Source organism: Culex pipiens, chromosome 2 (assembly GCF_016801865.2).
Source record: "Culex pipiens pallens isolate TS chromosome 2, TS_CPP_V2, whole genome shotgun sequence".
NCBI classification, from domain to species: domain Eukaryota; kingdom Metazoa; phylum Arthropoda; class Insecta; order Diptera; family Culicidae; genus Culex; species Culex pipiens.
The window spans coordinates 169,665,328-169,689,400 of record NC_068938.1 but is presented as its reverse complement, the minus strand read 5'-3'; the positions used below and the strand labels follow the sequence as shown (position 1 = coordinate 169,689,400).

General features: G+C 32.5%; 3 protein-coding genes across 4 annotated transcripts in view; 1 reads left to right on the top strand and 2 right to left on the bottom strand.

The window, feature by feature from the left end:
- LOC120431269 (DNA cross-link repair 1A protein-like) overlaps positions 1-24,073 on the top strand; it is a 134,231-nt gene that overhangs the window by 102,420 nt on the left and 7,738 nt on the right. The gene's annotated exons all lie outside the window — the stretch shown is intronic.
- Positions 5,210-14,196, bottom strand: LOC120431981 (transferrin-like). The gene is made up of 4 exons (XM_039597117.2): positions 13,997-14,196; positions 7,051-7,141; positions 5,897-6,997; positions 5,210-5,832 (listed from the first exon to the last, which is right to left on the bottom strand). Exons 1-4 carry the CDS (start codon positions 14,070-14,072, stop codon positions 5,478-5,480), a joined length of 1,623 nt encoding a protein of 540 aa, XP_039453051.1. The 5' UTR covers positions 14,073-14,196; the 3' UTR covers positions 5,210-5,477.
- On the bottom strand, positions 7,879-13,990 carry LOC120431982 (uncharacterized). The gene is made up of 2 exons (XM_039597119.2): positions 12,560-13,990; positions 7,879-12,498 (listed from the first exon to the last, which is right to left on the bottom strand). The coding sequence occupies exons 1-2, from the start codon at positions 12,924-12,926 to the stop codon at positions 12,134-12,136; spliced, it is 732 nt and encodes a 243-aa protein (XP_039453053.1). The 5' UTR covers positions 12,927-13,990; the 3' UTR covers positions 7,879-12,133.

The window sequence follows — 24,073 nt, the reverse complement described above, 5'->3', positions numbered from 1 at the left end:
TTTAATATAAAATATACTTTCAGTTGACACTCAGCAGTCGAGCAGAACGGTTGATACTCACACTTGCTCGAAGAAGTAACCTCGCGATCTTGTGATCAAAATGGCCAACAGTGAAAAACAAAGGACCAACAAATCTTCTTTTACGGAGAAACGACCTTCAGTAGAAAAAATACGGACGTACCCGATTTCATCATCTGGACCATTTTACGTTTACATAAAAAAGCAGCAAGATCCCCTCCGTTTGCTGCCTCTTGCTGACGATCTTAATCAACGTTATCGTTCAGTTGAAGAAATTAGAAGTGAAAATCCCATGAAAATCCGAGTTTCATTAACTAACAGACATGAAGCTAACGGATTAGTGAATGACAAGTACTTTAGAAAAACACATCATGTTTTCATACCGCCTCACCTAGTTGAAGTAGATGGAGTAGTTTATGCTGATGACGTAACTCCTTCTACTATGAAAGACAAAGGCATCGGAAAATTCAACGATCCTCGGCTCAAGCCTGTAAACATCAAGTTTTGTAGCCGATTAGCAAAATTTTCGAAAACTGAAGAATGTTATCTACCATCGTCTGGACTACGTATTACATTTTATGGAACCGTTCTGCCAGACTTTGTACAATATCAAAACATAGTTCTGCCGATTAGACCATATTTTCCTAAAGTGATGTATTGTACAAATTGTAAGCAGTACGGTCACACAGTAAAGCACTGCTCGAACAGTGCCCGTTGCTGCAAATGTATGGGGAACCACACAGAAGCCGATTGTTCGGAGACACACAATTGTTGCTTTAGATGTGGACAATACCATCAAATAATCTCCAACTGTCCAATTTTCATCGCGAAAACCAATACAGTTAAACGAAATCTCAAGAAGTTGTACAAACACGCGTACAATGAAGCCACGAAACAACTACCTGCAGAACCAAACTCTGCCGCAAAGACTCTCCTACAACCGAACCACATCGAACATGTAACCACCAACACCGCTGCGGATAGTGAACCAATATCAACGAATTTATCACGAAAGCCGAAAAAAGCCAGCCAATCCAGATCTTCAACTTCAGCGCCTCGAACAACAAACAACGCAGGACTGATCAGTTTCGACAAACTTATCGACGTGCTGTGCTGTTCCTTCGACGTTGACCAACATTGGAGAGCTTTTTTGCAACTAATAATGCCTCAATTGAAATACTTAATGAACGATGTTGTTAAAAGATATCCACTAGTTAGTGCATTCATTACTATATGATTTTGTAATTTATTTTTCTTATAACTGTACAAAGATACCCGGCTCCGTAAAGGGTTTTCCGTTTGAGCCAACTAAATAAACGAACTGATAAAAAAAAAAATATACTTTCCTCAAGTTTTAACCACTTTTGAGTATTTATTTTCGATTTCTTTTCGTTTTGCATTTTAAAAATACTTCTTGAAAAAAAAGTACCTCTGTCAATTCTTTTTTAGAGCTGACAGAAATTCCTATAATTTTCTTGCTAGAACTTTGAAAATCGGGTAATTATTTTCTGAGAAACAACCTCACAAAGAATTCGAATCGATGAAAAGTGTCATTTAATTAGCCTGTGATTTTCAACTGACGAAACCATTGATCCGATTTTCAATATTAAAAATTGAAACTTTTGTCAAATTTTCTAATCTCTTCAATAAAAATAATTTCAACATGGTGAAATCAAGCATAACTTTTCAGTTGCAAAGTAACCGCCGACCTTACAAGTCGCATTATCAACGCCAGTCCGCAGTTTGTGTGCGCGTCGCCGCTTTTTTAAAATGTGCACCGTAGACAAAAACAGCGTGGTTCTGGATTTTTGTCAACTCCAAACCCAACCAGGCCCGAAGCTTGTAAAAAAAATCCTCGCAGACCTTCAAGTAAACCAAGAAAACTTGTGAGCATTGCAATTATGCAATAGAAGAAGAATAGCCGTGTTGCAGTTCGCCGACTCAGCAGTGGCCTCGTCCATCATCGACAAACCTCTGGTATATCAGGGTTGCAAAATCCCGATTTACCTGGACAACAACGTTACGGAAGTTCGTGTGCTTGACCTACCTCTAGGCATAAGCAATGACGACGTAGTAAAAGTGATGAGTAAATCGGCGAAATTTTGACCATCACCAACGACCGCTGGATTAACTTCTTCCCAGGAATCCCAAATGGAGTTCGGACCCTGCGGATGTTGCTGAAACAGCCAACGCCGAAATCAATCACTGTAAACAATGCTGCTGCAACAGTGACGATTATAGGCAAAAAATCGCTTTGCAAACTCAAAGCAAAGAACAAAAAATGTGCGGATTCAACTAAAAAAGTGAACCAAAAAAGCAGTACACCACCGATTGAACCTGAGCCAAGTAGCAGCAGCGGCAGTAAAAGCAACAACAGTAAATCAGACCAACATCCAAAGCAAACGAGTCAAATTGACGAAGAAGACAACGATGGATTCGAGACCGTGCTTTCTAAGCACACTCGCAAAACCCGGAAGCGCTTAGTGCATCTCCAGCGCTGGGTGCAAACAGCGAAGCAAAGCTAATTTGCACCCGACGTCAACCCCATCGCGGTACCTGTCGCGGTAGCAAATTTGCTCTCAGTTCTTCGGGATTTCACTTTGCTACCCGGTATTCTGCCTGTTTGCTACCGCATCAAATGGAATTATGCACGGAAAATCGAATCAAGCACGGATTTTTTTTTAAGTTTAAAAAATTTAAAAAAATTAAAAAATTTAAAAAAAAATAAAAAAATTAAAAAATTTAAAAAAAATTTAAAAATTTAAAAATTTTTAAAAAATTAAAAAATTTAAAAAAATTAATAAATTTAAAAAATTTATAAAATTTAAAAAATTTATAAAATTTAAAAAATTTATAAAATTTATAAAATTTAAAAAACTTAAAAAATTTAAACAATTTAAAAAATTTATAAAATTAAAAAAATTTAAAAAATATTATTGAGGAGATTTTTTTTGCCGAAAAAAAACTTTTTGCGGTGCTGTACATTGGAATTCCACAAAAATTGAAAATATTTTTGACCGAACCCAGACATGCTAAATATGATTTTAAACGCAGGAAAATGCATTTCTAATTGTTTTCAGTTGGATGGACTTAAATTCCCTTTAAAATTTGGAAGTTTTTTGAAAAACATATTTTTTGCCGCCTGGTTTTTCGAACCAGGGGCGACATAAACTTTGAAAAATATGTGCTACAGCCTAAAATAATTGAAAAAAATTATTATTTTTTTTAATTAAAATTTTGTAAAAGTAAAAAAAATAAAATTTTGAAATTTTTTATTTTTAAATTTTTGAATTTTTTAAATTTTTGAATTTTTGAATTTTTGAATTTTTGAATTTTTAAATTTTTGAATTTTTAAATTTTTGAATTTTTGAATTTTTAAATTTTTGATTTTTTGAATTCTTGAATTTTTAAATTTTTGAATTTTCAAATTTTTAAATTTTTAAATTTTTGAATTTTTGAATTTTTGAATTTTTGAATTTTTTGAATTTTTGAGCAGACATAGAAAATCTCCGAAACATGCATTCAAAACTTTGCCCCCGGCTTGCCGGTACTTGTCGGGTATCAGAAAATGAGTACCCGACAGGTACCGACACATATTTTTCTTCTACAAATGAACTTGAGATCAAATTTGATACCTGCTTTGCTACGCGCGGTGGGAGACTCGGGAGCAAACTCGAGAGCAAATTAGGTGGGAATCAAATCGGGTAGAAAATGGTTTAACTTTCGACATTTTCGAAAAATGAAATTCTTAGAAATTTTCAATAGGAATAAATAGTTTAATAAACTTTTAGCATTTCTAGGCATGAATCAACACATAATTATTGATTTTGAAGGTAAACGAGAGCAAAAAATTATAAAAACCCATATTTGCCCCCGCGGTGGGCTTGTTTCGGTGGCAAATTTGCTACCCTAGCGGTGGGGATGACGGATTTTTTTCAAGGTGGCAAATTTGATCTCGGTATTCATGAGCCGGGTGCAAATTTGATTTGCACCCAGCGCTGGAGATGCCCTTACAAGCATATTTGGACGCGGATGACGAATTGACAACAAAACGAAGAGAGATGTCTGAAGAAGAATCAACAGATGAAGAAGACGAAGATGTCATAAAAGCAAAATATTATAGGAATAAGTGTTATGAGATAACTGTTAAATCCCTGGAAGAAAAGGACGAAGATAAAATTGAAGAACTTGACAATTTAAGATCAAAATTTTCCGCTAAATATTTGAAACATGGACAGAAATATTTAGAAAAAAGGCATGGTAACAATTATTGAAATATAGCCAGACAAGCGATTTAAAACTCTGTAACCTTTCCTCTTCCACTATCCCCCTTGAAGAGATGAATGCACAATGGTGTAAAGTCTCTATAAAAAAATAAAAAAATAAAAGCATAACTTTTGAAAAGATCCCAAAATAGATACGTTTCCTTTTTTGCATATTTTTTTATACACCATATTATAAATTTTTTGAAATATTTTTGTTGAAGAGATCAGAAAATTACGCAAAAGTTTCAATATTCAACATGGAATACTGAACCAATAGTTTCCAAGATATCGTCAGTTTTAAATTTACAGACTAATTAGGTGACACTTAGAGAAATTAATTTTCATCGATTCGATTTCTTTGTGAGGCTGTATCTTAGACACTATGCGCCCAATTTTTAATGTTCCAGAGAGAAAAATAAAGAAAAGTTGCACAGCACTTCAAAAATTATTGTTTTTGCTGTGCATTTTTTTCAAGAATGATTAAACTGGAATAAAAAATTAAATGAAAAAAACTGATTTTTTCCATGTACCTATTTTTTCAAAAAGTCCTAATCATAAACTACAACTTCGCCGAAGACACCAAGTCGATCAGAAAATTCCTTCTTAAGGTGTCATTTATACTTTTGGTGCAATCCCAGAAATAGTAAATTGAAATTAAAAAATAATATAATCACTACATGAAAATGCTTCTGCAAACAACACGAAGAAAAGTTTTTTTGATTGATATATAATGAAACAAAATTTGAATGTTTTTCTAAACAAACATGGCTGCCAAATTACCGACCGGGAATGCATGGACAAACGAAAATTCAACATCGCGTTTTTTTAGAAAACTCGTAGTCGTACTTAATACGATGAAACAAATAAAATGAAATTTAAAATAATTTTCAAACATTTAAAGAACTTATAAACCAATTTCAATTCAATTTGTATTTATTAGTTGTGCTTATCAGTTTACAAATGTGGTATTTAGTTTACAAATTATAGTGATATGGGATTCCTTGCAGCTATGGCTAAGTACTTTAGAATCTATGGATGTTGTTAGAAGGGAAAAAGGTGAAGCGGAAGCAGGAAAAACTAGCAAAAAAAACCTACTGATATAACTTGAGGATGGGGATAGGGAGAGGAAAAACTTAATTCTAAGTTACAAAGCTTGTCAGGTTGCTTCTGACGTCGAAGGTCCACGATGAATACTTAGGATGTTCCAATGTATTTAATCATAAGTTCCCCAAGGGCCAAGAATTGCTGTTCCTTGTTCTGGCAAGCTCGGAAACGAGTGAACATTTCCCTTGCCAGCGAAAGAAACTCCGAAAGAGTGAAAAGATCACCACCACCATCAGCAACTGCGTTGGAGCTCGAGGCTGGATCGCCTGACGATATATAAACCAATTTAAACTCACCAATTCCACCAAACTCTGGCATGCAGGCCCGGGACGATCTCAGATTCTCAAACCGCGTAAACCGATTATCGTCCTTGACCAGCACCACCACCGACGAGTACTTTTCCTTTTCCGTCTCCTGGAACATGGCCGCGGTTAGGTTGAACGGACTAAGGAAAAGAGATTTTTGATTAGTGACCATCAGTTAAATCTGGATAGACTAGCACCACTTACTGCCTCGCAAGGTATCCGAAGTTGGAATCGATTCCGGTAAAGTCGGACCGGTTGTTGGCGATCTCGTTCATGCAGGTCATCCTGCTCGTGGTGTCCACTGGACATTCGATGGTCGGAAAGATTCCCGTGGTCAAGGCGGCCGTTCGCAGCACGTCGCACTTGTCCTTCTCCTCGGGGGAAGCCGTACACCAGCGGGCCGTCGTTCGACACAGATCGGACGGGATGGGCAGCGAGCGGTACGGTCTGAGGTAATCTACTGGAAGCTGGATGGAGCCTACCGAGAGGGCATTGCGGCTGCCGTGGCCGATGATTTCCTGGATGGCTTGTTCCCAGGACTCTCCACCGGTGCCGCGCGTCCAGCGATCAATCCGGGACGAGACTTCAATGGCACGACCGGCCGCGGCCATGACCACGGGCCAGGGCTGGGTCAACCAGGAGCACGGACTGTTGTTTCCGTTGATCGCTTCGATGGTTCCGTTCGGACAGAGGAAACCGTAGTCGTTGACGATGTCGTTGTTGAACGCAAAGAACTCCTGGGCGTCCTGTTGCGATACGTACGCAACGTTTCCACCATTACGTAGACACTGCAGAGCAGCTCGGTGATGCGATAAGGTCGGCGAGTCGTACGTGCACTGGTCCTTGTTCTGACACAACTCGCAGAGATTCGGATATTTGGACTTGAGCTCCGCGTCCTCCTGCGGCACGTTCGACCACTTGCCCGGACGGCAAGCCGACGCGAAAAAGTTCGACAACGCCGCAGTTTCAATCTCGGCCGCACTCGTCAACTCGCCACAATCAGCCGGAACCACCAACCGTTCAAAGTGCTTCAGGAACCGCTCACTCCACCGCTGCTGACGACCGTACTGAAGTCCCGGATGACAGAACCGAGCGCCGCGTAGCCCGTCAAGACCACCTTGGTGGGATGCCGGAACGACCACCACCGAACGGAAGTCGACCGTTTCACGGGTACGGTCCGTGTGACGAAGTTCCTTGACTACGGCGAGCCCATCCCAGCCCAGTGTCGCCAGGTGAACCAGACTTTCGGCGGAGAAGATTCCAATGTTGGCGGTGCCATTGCGGATCCGTTGGGCGCACTCGATGCTGAAAGTGTAAAGGTTGTATAAGGGCCAACGTGGAGTTGTGCGGGGAGTTACCTGTCCTGAACGGTGACGCAGACTACCTCGGACTTGCCGCGCTGCAGTTGGAGGCACTGGTCGGCGAATCTGGTGCCGGCGCAGATTACATCTGGAATCGGAAATATCTATTAGAATCAGTTGTAAATAAGGAACCTTAATGAAAGTGATTCAATTTTATAGTAAATCTTTAAAATTCCCCGATGGTTGGTCACTTTTTTATTTGACAGTTTGACAAAGTCAAACTTTAAAGTGACGAACTGTCACTTTTTACACGGCGCTCACGCACACTATCAAAACAAACGTTTGATAGTGTGTGTAAGCTCCGTTTAAAAGGGGTGTCAAACTAAAAAGTGATCCCGTTCGTTTGACAACAGTTGGTATCAAACCATCGGGGTTTGAGTGTACTTTCGAAAACTCCAGAAATGTCCAAATCGCACAGTAGCACCAATATTGCACATGTCATGTCATTGCACACTTTTTTCCTTTATGTTGGTACCACTGCGTGATTTTGACATTTCGGGCGTTCACCATTCGAACGCCATTTTCGCTTGAAAAGCTGGATATAAAAATTATTACTGCGATATTATTAGCGAAAATCCAGACAACGGCTATAAAACAGGATCGCAGAACTTAAATTGTTGGTGTTGATTCATTTATTTCTGGAAGCTTGGTAATTCGTGGACATCCGCTTTTATTTCAAGTTTTAGAGGGCGACAAATATTGCTTAAAAATTGAAATTTACCGAAAGCAATATTTTCAAAAATTTAAAATCAAGACTAACATTTCAAAAGGGCGTAATTTTGAATGTTTGGCCCGTTTGAAATGTTAGTCTTGATTTTAAATTTTTGAAAATATTGTTGTAAGCGGCGTATCAAGTACTTTTTGATTGCAAATTCGATTTTACATCGAAAAATTAAGTTGAAATTTTTTTGCGACCAACATTTCGATTTTTTTTAAATCTGTATTGATTCAAAAAATCATAGCGGGCAATTGATGTCCTCTAAAACATATAAAAAAAAAATAATAAAAATAGTGTTTTTTTTTTTTTGCAAATCAAGTTTTAGTGACAAAAAAATAAAAATCATCAAATTTTTTTATCCATACCTACAACTTTGCCGAAGACACCAAATCGATCAAAAAATTCCTTCAAAAGATACAGATTTTTGAATTTTCACATATTATTTTTGTATGGACAGCTGCCAAATTTGTATGGAAAATTATATGAACGAACTCGAACTGATGCAAAATGGCTTCTTTGGGCATACCGAAGGCACCAAAAAAGTTTCAGCCGGATTAAAAAATACAAAAGAATCGAATGACCGAAATTATTTTAATATTTTTAAATCGTCCCTCTCCTCGAATAATATGAGTACTAGTCTTAGTGAGCGTTCTTTTATTACGTAACGCGTAAAACTTTTGAAATTTGTATGGAAGTTTTGTTACGTGAGAGGGAAGGGGTTAAAACATCTAAAATGTTGCGTTACGTAATAAAAGATCGTTCCCTTATGCAAATAAAACAAACAATAAAAAAAAAACAAATAAATATGGATTCTAACCTCGATTCTAACTGAACTTTACAACATTTAAAATATTGGAACCAAACTGTTATACACAACCTCTAGTTATGGGTAAGCAATAAGTAAATAATTGGGTTCATTCTCAAACAAACTTAAGATATGTTGCCTTCCTCACCTTACTGAGGAAAGGCTATAAAATCACTCGAAAAATGAACTTCTTAATTCGACCTCGTAGACCCACCTTCACGTATACCTATCGACTCAGAATCATGTTCTGAGCAAATGTCTGTGTGGATGTGTGTAGGTGGGTGGACAAAAAAATGTCACTCGATTATCTCCGAACTTGATGAACGGATTTTGACCGTATTAGTTTCATTCGGTCTGTCTTGGGGTCCCACAGGTCTCTATTTAAAATCAGCAAGTTTAGTTAAGTACTTCAAAAGTTATGCTAAGAAAAACGATTTTTGCGTTTGTCCGGAAGATTGTAAAAAGGGTGGTTTTTGCAAGAAACCCTATCATGTTATACATTTTCAGAAAGGTATTAAAAAGACCTTCCCAAAATATTGAAGATCTGACAACCCTATCAAAAGTTATTAGCACTTAAGTGTTATTTATACACTTTTTGGAGGCCGGATCTCAGATAATTCAAGGAAAATGACGAGGGGCGTGACAAAGGCCTTAATATATTAATTTTTGGTATTTAATACATTAAGGAATTTAATTCCTCATGTCATTTGACATCTGACAGCGCCACACCTGCTTTGAAAACTTTGGTTTGCTTCGTGTCTCTTTCGCGCGCTCGGCTGTCAAGCTTGTTTTGGTTTCGTGTAAAAATGAATGACGACGTGGAGCTGAAGAGATTTTGGAGGAGGACGATTACATTAACCAGTAGATGGTTAAGTGCGGTTTCACCTATGACAAGATCCTGGGACGCGCCTTGCCGGAGTAATAGATGGTCAAGTTTAAGAATAAAAATCAGACGTTAGACAAGAGCAAGATTTCCTTGCAGCTGGTGGTGGCTTGCGACAGCGATGCCTTCAACAAATCGGCATCGGGGGAAATAAATTGCAACTTCTGTGCAACCGCAAACTGCACTACGAGCGCTCTGATGACAACGCCGCTCTGCGGCGCACTAGAGCTAGGGTGCTGGACTGAGGCAGGTTCAGAAATGGGTGACACGGAAAAGCATTCAGGAGTAGTCCATTATAATTTCATCAGAGTAACTTACTTGGAGTGGCTTTTATTTACGTTAGGTGATGACTTTTTGGTAGATTGCATTGAAAAGAAGAAAATAAAATATCTCATCTTTGTTGTTTCATTTATTTCAATAATAATCCCGCCATGTTAAGTTGGCCAGTTCCAGTCTGGAATAACGGCGCCACTTTGCCGATCGCCAAGGACCCTGGCGCAGAAGCTGGGGCGAGTATATGAACAAATACACAACTCGTTGTTCCTGAGAAGAGTCCTCATTTCGCTCAACCGGTTATTGCTTTTCCGCCGGGCTCATGGTAGTAACGATGATTCTGGCATCTGGAAGTCATCACGGGACTAACAGACCTCGAGGACTCGGTGGTGATTGGGTTGCAACGGTAGGGACACATCAGAGGAAACCACTCCTGGTGGGCCGCATTCAACATGCCCAGCTGTTTGGCGGGAGTGTTGACGAAAAAGCCAGACCAACTGGACCATGTTTGCAGAAATATGTGGGTGGAGAATTGGAATCGAGGATCCGTTTCAACAAACGCAGCATCGAGGTGTGTCTCAATGCGCCGCTCGATGGCCTTCTCCAACAAATCTTCCGGCTGGACCAGCTTCGATATCGTCCAAACCGTCATGGTTACCGCCCTGGATGGCGCTGCGCAACTTTTTCGATTTGCCTGTGCCACGCTGGCACCGGTGGCACTTTCCTGCTCAACCTGCTTTTCGAAGACACAAATTTTGCGGCAAAAACAACAACATACACGAGTGGTGTCAAACTGTCAAATCAATGTAGTGTAAGAAGAGGTGGCGATGTTTTGAACGTAAACAATCGTTAATGTACTTAATTCCTACCGTTAATTTCTTATTACTGTCCCGCCCCTCGGAAAATGATGTCTGGGTCCATCATGCTACCCATCGTTAGTTAGATAATTGAAAGACCTTTCAAATGATTCTAAAACATCAAGGATCTGAAAACCCTATCAAAAGTTATTGGCACTTAAGTGTTATTTATACACCTTTTAGAGGTCGGATTTCAGATATTGTGATCAAAATATTGTCTGAATCTTCCATGCGAACTATCGTTGGATAGGGTTTTTTTATCAGACCTTGCCGATGAGCCAGAAATATTGAAGGTCTGCGAACCCTATCAAAAGAAATGAGTAGGGGAGAGTGGGGAGACTTGATCCCCGGGGACACTTGATCCCAAGCCTGTATCTCGTCAGCATGTGGGTAAAACAATTAGCTATGTTCTAGAAAGTTGTGCGAAATTAACTAAAACTCATTGTAGAAAACAAAGCAAACAAATTAAAAATGTTTAGATTGAGTTACACACATTTTTCGAAGAAGTGCTGCAAAAAACTTCCAAGAGATCTTTTTTCTTTGTTTTGATAAGTATAGAAAACACTCAAAAATTATTTAAAAAAAATATTTTTTATACATGAATTGTTTGATATACTTATCAACTCTAAAACCCTTACGCAACCGATGTTAAATTTATCGTCATACTATTTTTACAATCAATTGTTTAAAAATATGCGTTTAGGGAGACTTGATCCCTGCATTTTTAAAGTCGCTGGAATCAGCCTCAAGATTAATTAATTGGGCTGGGTTTTCATACATAGTTCCCTTTAGTATAGCTGTACATAACTTACTGCAGTTAGAAGTTCTGTAAACAAAAATTTCCAGCTTTCGTAAACATGCCTAATTTTGGTCTTAAAAATAATATATTCAGTTTTTAAATATTTTACATACTAAACATGTTATATTTTGAACACAAACGTACAGGTTTTATGTGAAATTGCTGTAACTTATAAAAAAATAAAAGTTTGGATGAATAAAAAACATTTTCCTTAAGATTTCTTCAAAATGTTGAAAGGGGGATCAAATTACCCCCAACATTTTGAAAATGCCGGATTAAAATATTTTTTTAAAACGCTTGGCATGATTCGAAAAGTTTATCTGATGAAATACCCTTATCAGCCAAACATAGATGAATGTTTAAGCACAGACAAACAGACGTAAATCATTGAACAAATTTAACGAAAATCCATCAATCACAAAAAAAAAATGGAAAAAGGTTAGCTAGTAGCTCGATCTGGTGGCCAATACTAGCATTAAGCATCACTGTATATGAGAATTGGTTAATGTGTGAGTGAACGCGGTTACTCTTGTTGTAGTGAGAGGAGGGAGATTTGTTTACTAACATTTACATTTGTTTACCAACATGTGAGAAGAATGCAAGAAGTTCAAATTCTTAACTCACGCAGACGGTCCACGTCCGCGTCCGATTGCGGCCATGCACTAGGTAAATCTTGCCGAGGAAACATTCGTGTAGGCTGCAGAGGTTGATGGAAAGATGCACCAGTTTGAGGGTGGTTTGGGTATTACTGCGCTGTTTGTGAACAATGCCCACAAATTGGCCATGAGTCGAGGTCGGCCGGGTTGTCAATACTGAGTTGCCTGAAATCGTGGTAAGCGCAATCGCCATCGCTGGACACAGCGTCATTCATGACGGCCGGATTTGAGGACCACGACGGAGTTAAGATTATCACGGTCTCTTGCGTGCTCGAAGTCGGCCGGGCCGCGTTATTGCCATCGCTGGATACCGCGTCATTCACGAAGGCCGGATTTGAGGACCACGACGGAGTAAAGATTCTCGCGGTCTCTTGCGTGCTCGAGGTTGGCGAGGCGATTCCGGTGGACACTGCATTGCTTAACCCATTCACCTGGTCAAGTTGGGGTACACCATCTATAATGTAGACCAAATTCAGTTTCTAATTGCATTCATTCAAGATCTAGTTAAAATTTACCAACGCCGACGGATGAAATAACAAAATCAGCTGAATGGGACAGCGTCTCGTTGTTGGAATTGCCTAAGAATCTTCCGATGTTCAGAACACCGGAATCGTTACTCGTAGCTTCCGGCATTTCTTCGTCCAGTGGCTCGTGTCGGTCTAGCAGTAGACTTCCGTAGTTCGCATCCGGCATATCTTCATCCTGTAGCTCGTGTTTTGTGATAAAACTTTCAAACCAATCCGGCGTCTCTTCTTCTAACGGTTCGGCCGGGAAGGATTGAGGATTATCTAAATGCTCAACAGACCATTCAGCGGAATCCACACCCGGAGGCGGGTCCGGATCCAAAAATTCCACCGACCAATCTTCTCCAAACTGGTCCATCCTCACACTCAAGTAGCAGCAGAAAAAAAAAACAAAGCTTTTGGCGCGCTACCTGAAACTTTTGGCGCGCTAGCTTAAACGTCATTTGAAAGTGTGCCTTGATTGCAGCGCCATCCTATTCTGGTGGATAATCCGAGAACTAAGTTTAAATTCAAATCAGCCGTTATATTCCTGATTGATGGAATTAAAAAGAGATTTACGTCTGTTTGTCTGTGGTTTAAGCTTTCAATTCATGCAAAAAGTTTATAGTTTTGTGAGAAATTGACAGAGTTATGTGCGATACAAAAAAGGGGATCAAGTCTCCCCACTCTCCCCTAATAAAGTTGATTTGTTAAACATGTTAAGGGGGAATGTTGCTATTTTTAATGAATGTTTTGACTTTATGAATGTGAGGAAGGCAGCAACCTTCTAAAGGTGGATTAAGTAACGTTTTTTATGTCAATTTTTTTTTATTTTAAGGTATTAGATTTAGAAAAACTAAATTTTCAGGTAAGAATACAGAGCATGCATGTTATTTTATATTGTTGAATTTAGATTAAGCAAACAAAAAAATTCAAACTGAGATACTCTTTGAGGTGCAGTCACAAAGTTTGAATAATGACGCTACACATTACAAATACCTACACTTTATCTTATCACAATCGTTTCACCTTTATTTTTTTCCGTTTCGTTCCATGGAAACGATTTCGTATTAGGTGACACTTATTAAACGGGCTACCACACACCGTTCCACTTATCGATGATAATGATAGCACACAATTTGTTTGCACGTTTCAATCGAAAAAAAAAACCAACATGACCAAACGATATCAACGGTCAACGATTGACCGATTTCAAACGGAGGATTTAATTTGGCACCTGCAATCTGCATGGTCATCTGAGGAAATTTTAGAAAAGTCATGCAAATTTTTAGCGTTTTAAATTTTATTTTATTTTAATTTGAAATTCTAATTTTAATTTTCTAAACACAAATTTTCATCATTGACCACATGGTCATGGTAGATTCTCACTCGTTTTGAACTTGTAAGACCACGCCCAAACTTCAAACCCACTTTCGAAAGGAAACTCACCGACTGTTTGGGCACTAGTTCCGCCGAAAATGCACAGCAAACCCACCAAACTCACTATCCCGATTGTCCTTGCCATTTTCACTAAGTTTCAAATTACTAAACAAATTCACTGCACTGAGTGGTAATTCAGTTGAAAATCATTCTATCGCTCGGAAGCGCGATCCTTCCGCGGTGCGGCACGATGGGGAACTGATAAATTTGGCTCAACTGCAGAATTTTGTAACCTGAGTCGTCCCCATCCATACACAATCGAAACCTTTGTGTTATCTCTGATAAGAGCCGTTTACCCACCGCGGCCTATCGTGTGGAAAGAGGTGCTGCTGCGCGATTAGATAATAACCGCCGGCTGTTGTAATATTTTCGGTGGGCAAGCAAGCTGTCGAAGGGGTTTGAAAGGTGTTTTAAATTCTTTAACCTGAATTATACATTCTCTAACAATCTGACAAAACCTTCAAACCAAATGAATTTGTTCCTACTTTGAACTAGGTGTCCGACGGCTTGATTGTTGAGACAATTGCAAACCTATTTTTTTACATCTAAGCTCCCATCCACCCTGGGATTCAAACTGACAACCTTTGGATTGTGGGTCCAACTGTCTACCAGCGACTTCATCGAGACTGGAAAAGTGATGTCTGTATAGAAAGTGTTTGTATTTTTTTGCAGTATAATTCTTAAATTATTTAGTTTTTTTTTTAAATATCGGGTGTGTCATAAATTATTAATATTTTTTTAAAAAACTTCGAACCTATCTTTCTATTTTATTTTTTTTGTTTTATTTTCGGCATTGAAGTTAGTATGCATTTTGCTGTTAAAATTTTCCTAAATAAATTACGACAACCCCTCCCATAAAAAAAAATGTTTGTAGATTTTTTTTTTTAATTTTTGTATTTTTTTTAAATTTTCGAAAAAAAATATTCTTAAAATATTATAAATTCAATTCATTTAGCGTTTAGAATTTGCCAGCTGAGTGCTCTTTGAGGGAAAATTACATTTATGAAAGAAAACCTATGGAAATAAATTAAAGATTTTTTTTCAATATTTCAAAAAATTAACTAAAGGTATTCAAAAGTTTTTAAACGTTTCATGATTTAAAACCAAATAAATTTAAAAAAAAATAAAATTATAAAAGTTAAAGAAGAAAATTTAAATGTTTATTTAATTGTTTTAAAAGGTATCAAAACTTTTGAAAATAAAAAAAATCAAATTTTGTATTTCTGTATTTTTTAAAATATAATTCAAACATTACATTTTTAATTGCTTAACCCTCTACACCTCACCCCAATCTTTAGACGGGCTTCAATCTAAAAAATCGCCAAAAATCCATTTTTCAACCAATTTTTGATCTTTAACATTGGAAAGAATAAATCTTAAAATTTTTGAAAATGTTAGGGTTGGAATCTGACTTGTTTTATGTGTCTTTGCCAATGTTTTAAAAAGTCATTTTTTAGGGCTGTGCTTTTTACTAACATATCTTATATTTCAAGTAAAAAAACGTTACTTAATCAACCTTTAGGTGGTTGGTACCTTCCTCTCATTTATAGTGATTTCAATCCCCCTAAAGTGTTCACATGTTTATGGATCTCCCCTAACGTTCACAGCACCTAAGAAGTCCTAATAAAAATAAGTGACGAGTAAAAAAAATAGACTTCCTACAGACTTAGAGCGTCCAATTTCCCGTCCCGGGAAAAAATTTCCCGGGAATTCCCGGGATTTCCCGGATAAAAATATTTCCCGTTTCCCGGGAAATTTGTGAATTTCCCGGGAATTCCCGAAATACAAGCAGAAGTATACATTTTCCTACCTTTTTGGCACCAATGTTTTGAAATTATACAAAAAATAATAATTGGAGAACCTGATTCATATTGAACTAATCAGATTGTCTGTAAATTTCATGTCAAGGTTTAATTCAGATAATATTTATTTCTGAAGTATTCACCACTAGGAATATTGTTTGCTTATATGTTTGGCAACAACAGTTACGCTGTTATGGAATGAATATTAACTATTTTATTTTTGACAACCTTTTTTAATGTTTTTTTTTTGTAATATCATTTGAAAATAAGATATTTCGACGCCAACATTTCAAAAAGCATCATGTACAAACCATGCGTTTTGAGAAAAACGCATTTGAATGTTGAGCATCCATTTTCAATTCCCATTTTAATATAAAAGCAAAATAAGATGTTCTAATGATAACAAACGATGAAAAACCTTGCTTTTATTGATACTTGATCATCCAAATTCAACAAAACATTATTTCCGTAATTTTATTTGAGAAAAACAAACATAACTTCTTTTGAAATCACCAACGTTTATATCACCCTGCTGGCATTGAGGGGGGGCGCTTTGTTATGATTCGTTTTTTTTTCGCCGAATGTACATGGCGCTTTTTTCATGTTGCTTTTTTTCGTCACGAGGTTTATGTAGCCTTTTGTTTGACAGGTTGACAGGGCTATATAAACAGGGACTGCTGATGGCAGAGATTTTGTTTATGTTACTTTATTTAAAATCATGATTAAACAGACTTTACTGAAGTAACTTTTGCTCATTTTTGATGGAGAGGTAGCTTATTAGGAGTACTTTCAGAATATGCAATAACCCAGAAAGTGTCAAAATGTACATGATGTCTTTTGAAATGTTACCGTCGATTTACATCTTCCGGCCAATATCAACATTGAGATTTGTTTGACTTTTTTTACCTTGAACATGTTGGATGGAAATTGAGCTGATATAATTAAATTTTTAAAAAAGGTTTGTGTGAGAAAAATTTGTTTCTAAGTATTCGAGAAATTACAGATTGAAGTTATAAATTTATTTATATAAGAAAAAATATCGTTGAATTTCAACCACTTTCAAATTCTCAAAATTATTTTAATCTAATTGATTTATTAGGCTGAATACCATATAACTAAAATCATATCATAAAACCATTAAAAACCATTAAAAAACAACTTCGTATCAAATTTTCTAGTTGAAAAATAGTGTTTCAAGTTAAAAAGCGCTAGGAATTAGATTTTCAAGGTACATTCAATGATTATTTATTTATTCACAAGTTGAATTTTTTGATTTTTTTTATTTTAACTTTATGGTCACTGTGACAAATTTAAAAGCAATTTTATGGTTGTGGAGCATAGATTTTCACTGTCCAAACACTTTGACTTAAAAAAAAATCCTTCTCAACATAAATACTAATAATATTTTCTTTCATTTGGGACGATTTAAAAGATATAAAAATTAGAAAGTTTATATATTTTCTCAAAGTTGCATGATTTTTAACAAGCAGTCAAGCCATTTATTGATCCTCTCACTCATTTTGACCATTAAAGTTGCTGTTCTATACAATTTCGTTGCAAAAGATTAATCAGAAACAGGATCAGAATAATTTTCGTAAAATTTCAAATTTCCCGGGAATTCCCGGGATTTCCCGGGAAATTTGTTGAAAATTTCCCGTTTCCCGGGAATTTTGTAACCCCGGGAAATTGGACGCTCTATACAGACTTTTTGTCAAGACTATACAGACACCGCCTTTCAGGAAAATGGCACCCTCTACAAGGCTTTTTACGTGGCGATCAGACGGGACCATTTGAGGTTATGTAAATTCAGACCATTTTTAAAACTGCTTGTAATTTTAGATTAGTAAGTCAGATCTTGAAAATTCTTACTCCACAAGAAAGGTCTTCTCATATGCTTTCTAAAAATATATAATATGTGAGGGTTTCATGAAAAAAACAACCCTTTTTACCATAATTTTAATTTAATATGAAACAGTTTTTTTAATATAACTTTTTCAATACATGATAAAACTGCATGAATTTAAATAGCAACTTAGGGGACGTTAAGACGGATCGATTAAAACCTTTCCGGCCAAAATCGGTTGAGCCTGTGACGAGATATTCCAGTGACATTGATTTGGTACACATGTCTACATACAGCCAAACACACAGACATTTGCTCAGCTGGTGATTTTGAGTCGATATGTACAAATGAAGGTAGGTCTAGGAGGTCTAATTAAAAAGTTTATTTTCCGAGTGATTTTATAGAAGGCAAAAAGTATGCAGTAATTTTTGTAGTCTCCCAACCTATGCCTCTACGCATTTTTTTTACAATTTAAATGATAGTGGTATCATTCTATAGCAGAAATTGTGAAAAACAGGCAAAAAATTGAAAAAAGTGTTCGTAAAAAGGTGGAAGTGGTGGAATAAACCAATTGCAGTCGACTCTCTAGCTGTCGATCTTCTCGATATCAATATTGCCCCATGTACCGATGAATTTCTCAGTCCCTTCAAACTGCATACTTCGGTTGTCTTTATTCCTCGATATTTTCTCTTGCTTGGAGAATCTCTTCCTCGACAGTCCCTTGGATTCTATTTGCTTTAAAAGTCTATTCCGGTTGTCAATAATAGGTCTATTCCCGTACCTGCAGAATTGCAAAATTTCTGCAGCTTCTGCAGAATTCTGCAGCCAGCATAAGTCACTTTTTTGCAGCACGTTCCCGTACTTTTCAGCTCGCTCTCTTCATCTCTCTCTTTTGCAGAAGTTCTGCAAGGAGAGAAGCGGCAAAAATTTTGCCTGGGTAGCGCGTTCCAGTACTTTTTCTGCAACATTGTACACAGTTGAGTGGATTTACTCAAACTGTGTATTATTTTTTTTAATTATTTCAAAATATTTAAAAAAATGGTTGACAAAAAAGTAATTGAAAGAAGTTTACCTCTAGAACTTGGACATTATTGTTTTATGCAGCACAACACTTTATTTAAAATATCAAGGATGTATTATTTATTAAGTAACTAGAAATCAATTATGCTTAGGTAGAAATCATATATTAGAAAGAACTTAAAAATTTTACATTGGGTAAACAATTTTACCAATGAGAGTGGCAGGTACGTTTAATAAATATGATAAAAAAGACAAACAAAGGTTTTATATATAAGGGACCATAAATACATGTTTAATAGCAGAATGTTTGAAAGATTATTCAGGATATCATAAATAAATTATGACTGGATGTCACATGAAAGAACAACGGTGACGCAGTAAAATTGCCAAATAAAAAAAATGATCAAAAACTAAAAAAAAATGATACACGTAAATTAAGCAATCTGGAAATTAAGAAATCCATAATTAAAAATATTAAAAAAAACTAATACTTAAAAAAAATCAAATATTTGAGAAATTTAAAAATGCAAATAATTATATCAGAAAAATAAAAAAAAACAAATTCAAAGCTTACAAAATCAAATAATTAAAAACTAAATATTTCAAAATGATTAAAGTTCAAAAAATCTTAATTTAAAAAAAAATCAAAATAAAAAAAGGTTGAAAAATTCGAAATAAAATAACAAAAGTTTTTTAAAATTTATGATTTCAGAACACAACAAATTTAAAAGCTACAGTTAAAAATAATAAGATAAAAACTTAAAGAAATTATAATTTCAAATACAAGTAAAATTATAAAATTCTGTAAACCAAAATTTTTAAAACTCAAATATAAGTAAAAAATTTAAGAATTTAAGAATTTAAGAATTTAAGAATTTAAGAATTTAAGAATTTAAGAATTTAAGAATTTAAGAATTTAAGAATTTAAGAATTTAAGAATTTAAGAATTTAAGAATTTAAGAATTTAAGAATTTAAGAATTTAAGAATTTAAGAATTTAAGAATTTAAGAATTTAAGAATTTAAGAATTTAAGAATTTAAGAATTTAAGAATTTAAGAATTTAAGAATTTAAGAATTTAAGAATTTAAGAATTTAAGAATTTAAGAATTTAAGAATTTAAGAATTTAAGAATTTAAGAATTTAAGAATTTAAGAATTTAAGAATTTAAGAATTTAAGAATTTAAGAATTTAAGAATTTAAGAATTTAAGAATTTAAGAATTTAAGAATTTAAGAATTTAAGAATTTAAGAATTTAAGAATTTAAGAATTTAAGAATTTAAGAATTTAAGAATTTAAGAATTTAAGAATTTAAGAATTTAAGAATTTAAGAATTTAAGAATTTAAGAATTTAAGAATTTAAGAATTTAAGAATTTAAGAATTTAAGAATTTAAGAATTTAAGAATTTAAGAATTTAAGAATTTAAGAATTTAAGAATTTAAGAATTTAAGAATTTAAGAATTTAAGAATTTAAGAATTTAAGAATTTAAGAATTTAAGAATTTAAGAATTTAAGAATTTAAGAATTTAAGAATTTAAGAATTTAAGAATTTAAGAATTTAAGAATTTAAGAATTTAAGAATTTAAGAATTTAAGAATTTAAGAATTTAAGAATTTAAGAATTTAAGAATTTAAGAATTTAAGAATTTAAGAATTTAAGAATTTAAGAATTTAAGAATTTAAGAATTTAAGAATTTAAGAATTTAAGAATTTAAGAATTTAAGAATTTAAGAATTTAAGAATTTAAGAATTTAAGAATTTAAGAATTTAAGAATTTAAGAATTTAAGAATTTAAGAATTTAAGAATTTAAGAATTTAAGAATTTAAGAATTTAAGAATTTAAGAATTTAAGAATTTAAGAATTTAAGAATTTAAGAATTTAAGAATTTAAGAATTTAAGAATTTAAGAATTTAAGAATTTAAGAATTTAAGAATTTAAGAATTTAAGAATTTAAGAATTTAAGAATTTAAGAATTTAAGAATTTAAGAATTTAAGAATTTAAGAATTTAAGAATTTAAGAATTTAAGAATTTAAGAATTTAAGAATTTAAGAATTTAAGAATTTAAGAATTTAAGAATTTAAGAATTTAAGAATTTAAGAATTTAAGAATTTAAGAATTTAAGAATTTAAGAATTTAAGAATTTAAGAATTTAAGAATTTAAGAATTTAAGAATTTAAGAATTTAAGAATTTAAGAATTTAAGAATTTAAGAATTTAAGAATTTAAGAATTTAAGAATTTAAGAATTTAAGAATTTAAGAATTTAAGAATTTAAGAATTTAAGAATTTAAGAATTTAAGAATTTAAGAATTTAAGAATTTAAGAATTTAAGAATTTAAGAATTTAAGAATTTAAGAATTTAAGAATTTAAGAATTTAAGAATTTAAGAATTTAAGAATTTAAGAATTTAAGAATTTAAGAATTTAAGAATTTAAGAATTTAAGAATTTAAGAATTTAAGAATTTAAGAATTTAAGAATTTAAGAATTTAAGAATTTAAGAATTTAAGAATTTAAGAATTTAAGAATTTAAGAATTTAAGAATTTAAGAATTTAAGAATTTAAGAATTTAAGAATTTAAGAATTTAAGAATTTAAGAATTTAAGAATTTAAGAATTTAAGAATTTAAGAATTTAAGAATTTAAGAATTTAAGAATTTAAGAATTTAAGAATTTAAGAATTTAAGAATTTAAGAATTTAAGAATTTAAGAATTTAAGAATTTAAGAATTTAAGAATTTAAGAATTTAAGAATTTAAGAATTTAAGAATTTAAGAATTTAAGAATTTAAGAATTTAAGAATTTAAGAATTTAAGAATTTAAGAATTTAAGAATTTAAGAATTTAAGAATTTAAGAATTTAAGAATTTAAGAATTTAAGAATTTAAGAATTTAAGAATTTAAGAATTTAAGAATTTAAGAATTTAAGAATTTAAGAATTTAAGAATTTAAGAATTTAAGAATTTAAGAATTTAAGAATTTAAGAATTTAAGAATTTAAGAATTTAAGAATTTAAGAATTTAAGAATTTAAGAATTTAAGAATTTAAGAATTTAAGAATTTAAGAATTTAAGAATTTAAGAATTTAAGAATTTAAGAATTTAAGAATTTAAGAATTTAAGAATTTAAGAATTTAAGAATTTAAGAATTTAAGAATTTAAGAATTTAAGAATTTAAGAATTTAAGAATTTAAGAATTTAAGAATTTAAGAATTTAAGAATTTAAGAATTTAAGAATTTAAGAATTTAAGAATTTAAGAATTTAAGAATTTAAGAATTTAAGAATTTAAGAATTTAAGAATTTAAGAATTTAAGAATTTAAGAATTTAAGAATTTAAGAATTTAAGAATTTAAGAATTTAAGAATTTAAGAATTTAAGAATTTAAGAATTTAAGAATTTAAGAATTTAAGAATTTAAGAATTTAAGAATTTAAGAATTTAAGAATTTAAGAATTTAAGAATTTAAGAATTTAAGAATTTAAGAATTTAAGAATTTAAGAATTTAAGAATTTAAGAATTTAAGAATTTAAGAATTTAAGAATTTAAGAATTTAAGAATTTAAGAATTTAAGAATTTAAGAATTTAAGAATTTAAGAATTTAAGAATTTAAGAATTTAAGAATTTAAGAATTTAAGAATTTAAGAATTTAAGAATTTAAGAATTTAAGAATTTAAGAATTTAAGAATTTAAGAATTTAAGAATTTAAGAATTTAAGAATTTAAGAATTTAAGAATTTAAGAATTTAAGAATTTAAGAATTTAAGAATTTAAGAATTTAAGAATTTAAGAATTTAAGAATTTAAGAATTTAAGAATTTAAGAATTTAAGAATTTAAGAATTTAAGAATTTAAGAATTTAAGAATTTAAGAATTTAAGAATTTAAGAATTTAAGAATTTAAGAATTTAAGAATTTAAGAATTTAAGAATTTAAGAATTTAAGAATTTAAGAATTTAAGAATTTAAGAATTTAAGAATTTAAGAATTTAAGAATTTAAGAATTTAAGAATTTAAGAATTTAAGAATTTAAGAATTTAAGAATTTAAGAATTTAAGAATTTAAGAATTTAAGAATTTAAGAATTTAAGAATTTAAGAATTTAAGAATTTAAGAATTTAAGAATTTAAGAATTTAAGAATTTAAGAATTTAAGAATTTAAGAATTTAAGAATTTAAGAATTTAAGAATTTAAGAATTTAAGAATTTAAGAATTTAAGAATTTAAGAATTTAAGAATTTAAGAATTTAAGAATTTAAGAATTTAAGAATTTAAGAATTTAAGAATTTAAGAATTTAAGAATTTAAGAATTTAAGAATTTAAGAATTTAAGAATTTAAGAATTTAAGAATTTAAGAATTTAAGAATTTAAGAATTTAAGAATTTAAGAATTTAAGAATTTAAGAATTTAAGAATTTAAGAATTTAAGAATTTAAGAATTTAAGAATTTAAGAATTTAAGAATTTAAGAATTTAAGAATTTAAGAATTTAAGAATTTAAGAATTTAAGAATTTAAGAATTTAAGAATGTAAGAATTTAAGAATTTAAGAATTTAAGAATTCAAGAATTCAAGAATTTAAAAATTTAAGAATTTAAGAATTTAAGAATATAAGAATTTAAGAATTTAAGAATATAAGAATTTAAGAATTTAAGAATTTAAAAATGTGAGAATTTTAATTTTGACAAAATTTTTTTTTTGTTCATTCAAGAATACAAATTGGTAGCACCGTTAAAGGTATAAATAATTATTTGCCAATTAAATTTACCTGTTATTAACACACATATTTAGTATATTCCGAGGTATATTCGAAAACAATCGAAGATCAAAAATTATCCCTAAATTTCTATTTGAAATTATGAAACTCAAAAGAAATGTGTCTTTTAAAAGTTTTTAAAAACATTTTTTATACTACAATTTTTGTTGGGGTACTAGCCGTGCTGTAATACTATGGCTGAAGTTATCAAGTTTTTATCAGGTAAAAATATTAACACTGAAAAAAATCGCTATATCATTTACATAAATGAACTAAGCCTGAAATCGTTAACATAAAAAAAATCGGTCTCAATAAAACCAGACATAAAAAACTACCCCAAAATCATTTATCATTACAACTAATAATAAAATGCTTAATTTCACCCAACTTGCAGATTTTATGTAAGCGTGTAGTCAACATCCACCACACCAAATTGCAGTAACTTTTCAACAAGAAAGAGAAAAGAGAGCTTGCAGAAAAGTACGGGAACGGTTTTGCTGCAACTTCTACCTCTCTCACTGCAGAAGTTCTGCCTGAGAGAAAAGTTACTTTTGTTGCAGAAAAGTACGGGAACGCTCTGCTGCCGTTTTTGTGCAGAATTGCAGAATTCTGCAGTACGGGAATAGACCTAATGTCTCTTTCTCATGGCTTGCTTAGACACTTTTCTTTGAGAAACGAAGCTTTGAA

Excerpts from the sequence above, each read along its gene's own strand:
- LOC120431981 (XM_039597117.2), bottom strand. The coding sequence starts at position 14,072 with ATGGCAAGGACAATCGGGATAGTGAGTTTGGTGGGTTTGCTGTGCATT. Across the intron at positions 7,142-13,996 it reads AACTAGTGCCCAAACAGTCG|ATGTAATCTGCGCCGGCACC; the intron begins GTGAGTTTCCTT and ends TTCCGATTCCAG. Across the intron at positions 5,833-5,896 it reads TTCGGATACCTTGCGAGGCA|TCCGTTCAACCTAACCGCGG; the intron begins GTAAGTGGTGCT and ends TCTTTTCCTTAG.
- LOC120431982 (XM_039597119.2), bottom strand. The coding sequence starts at position 12,926 with ATGGACCAGTTTGGAGAAGATTGGTCGGTGGAATTTTTGGATCCGGAC. Across the intron at positions 12,499-12,559 it reads TATTTCATCCGTCGGCGTTG|ATGGTGTACCCCAACTTGAC; the intron begins GTAAATTTTAAC and ends TCTACATTATAG.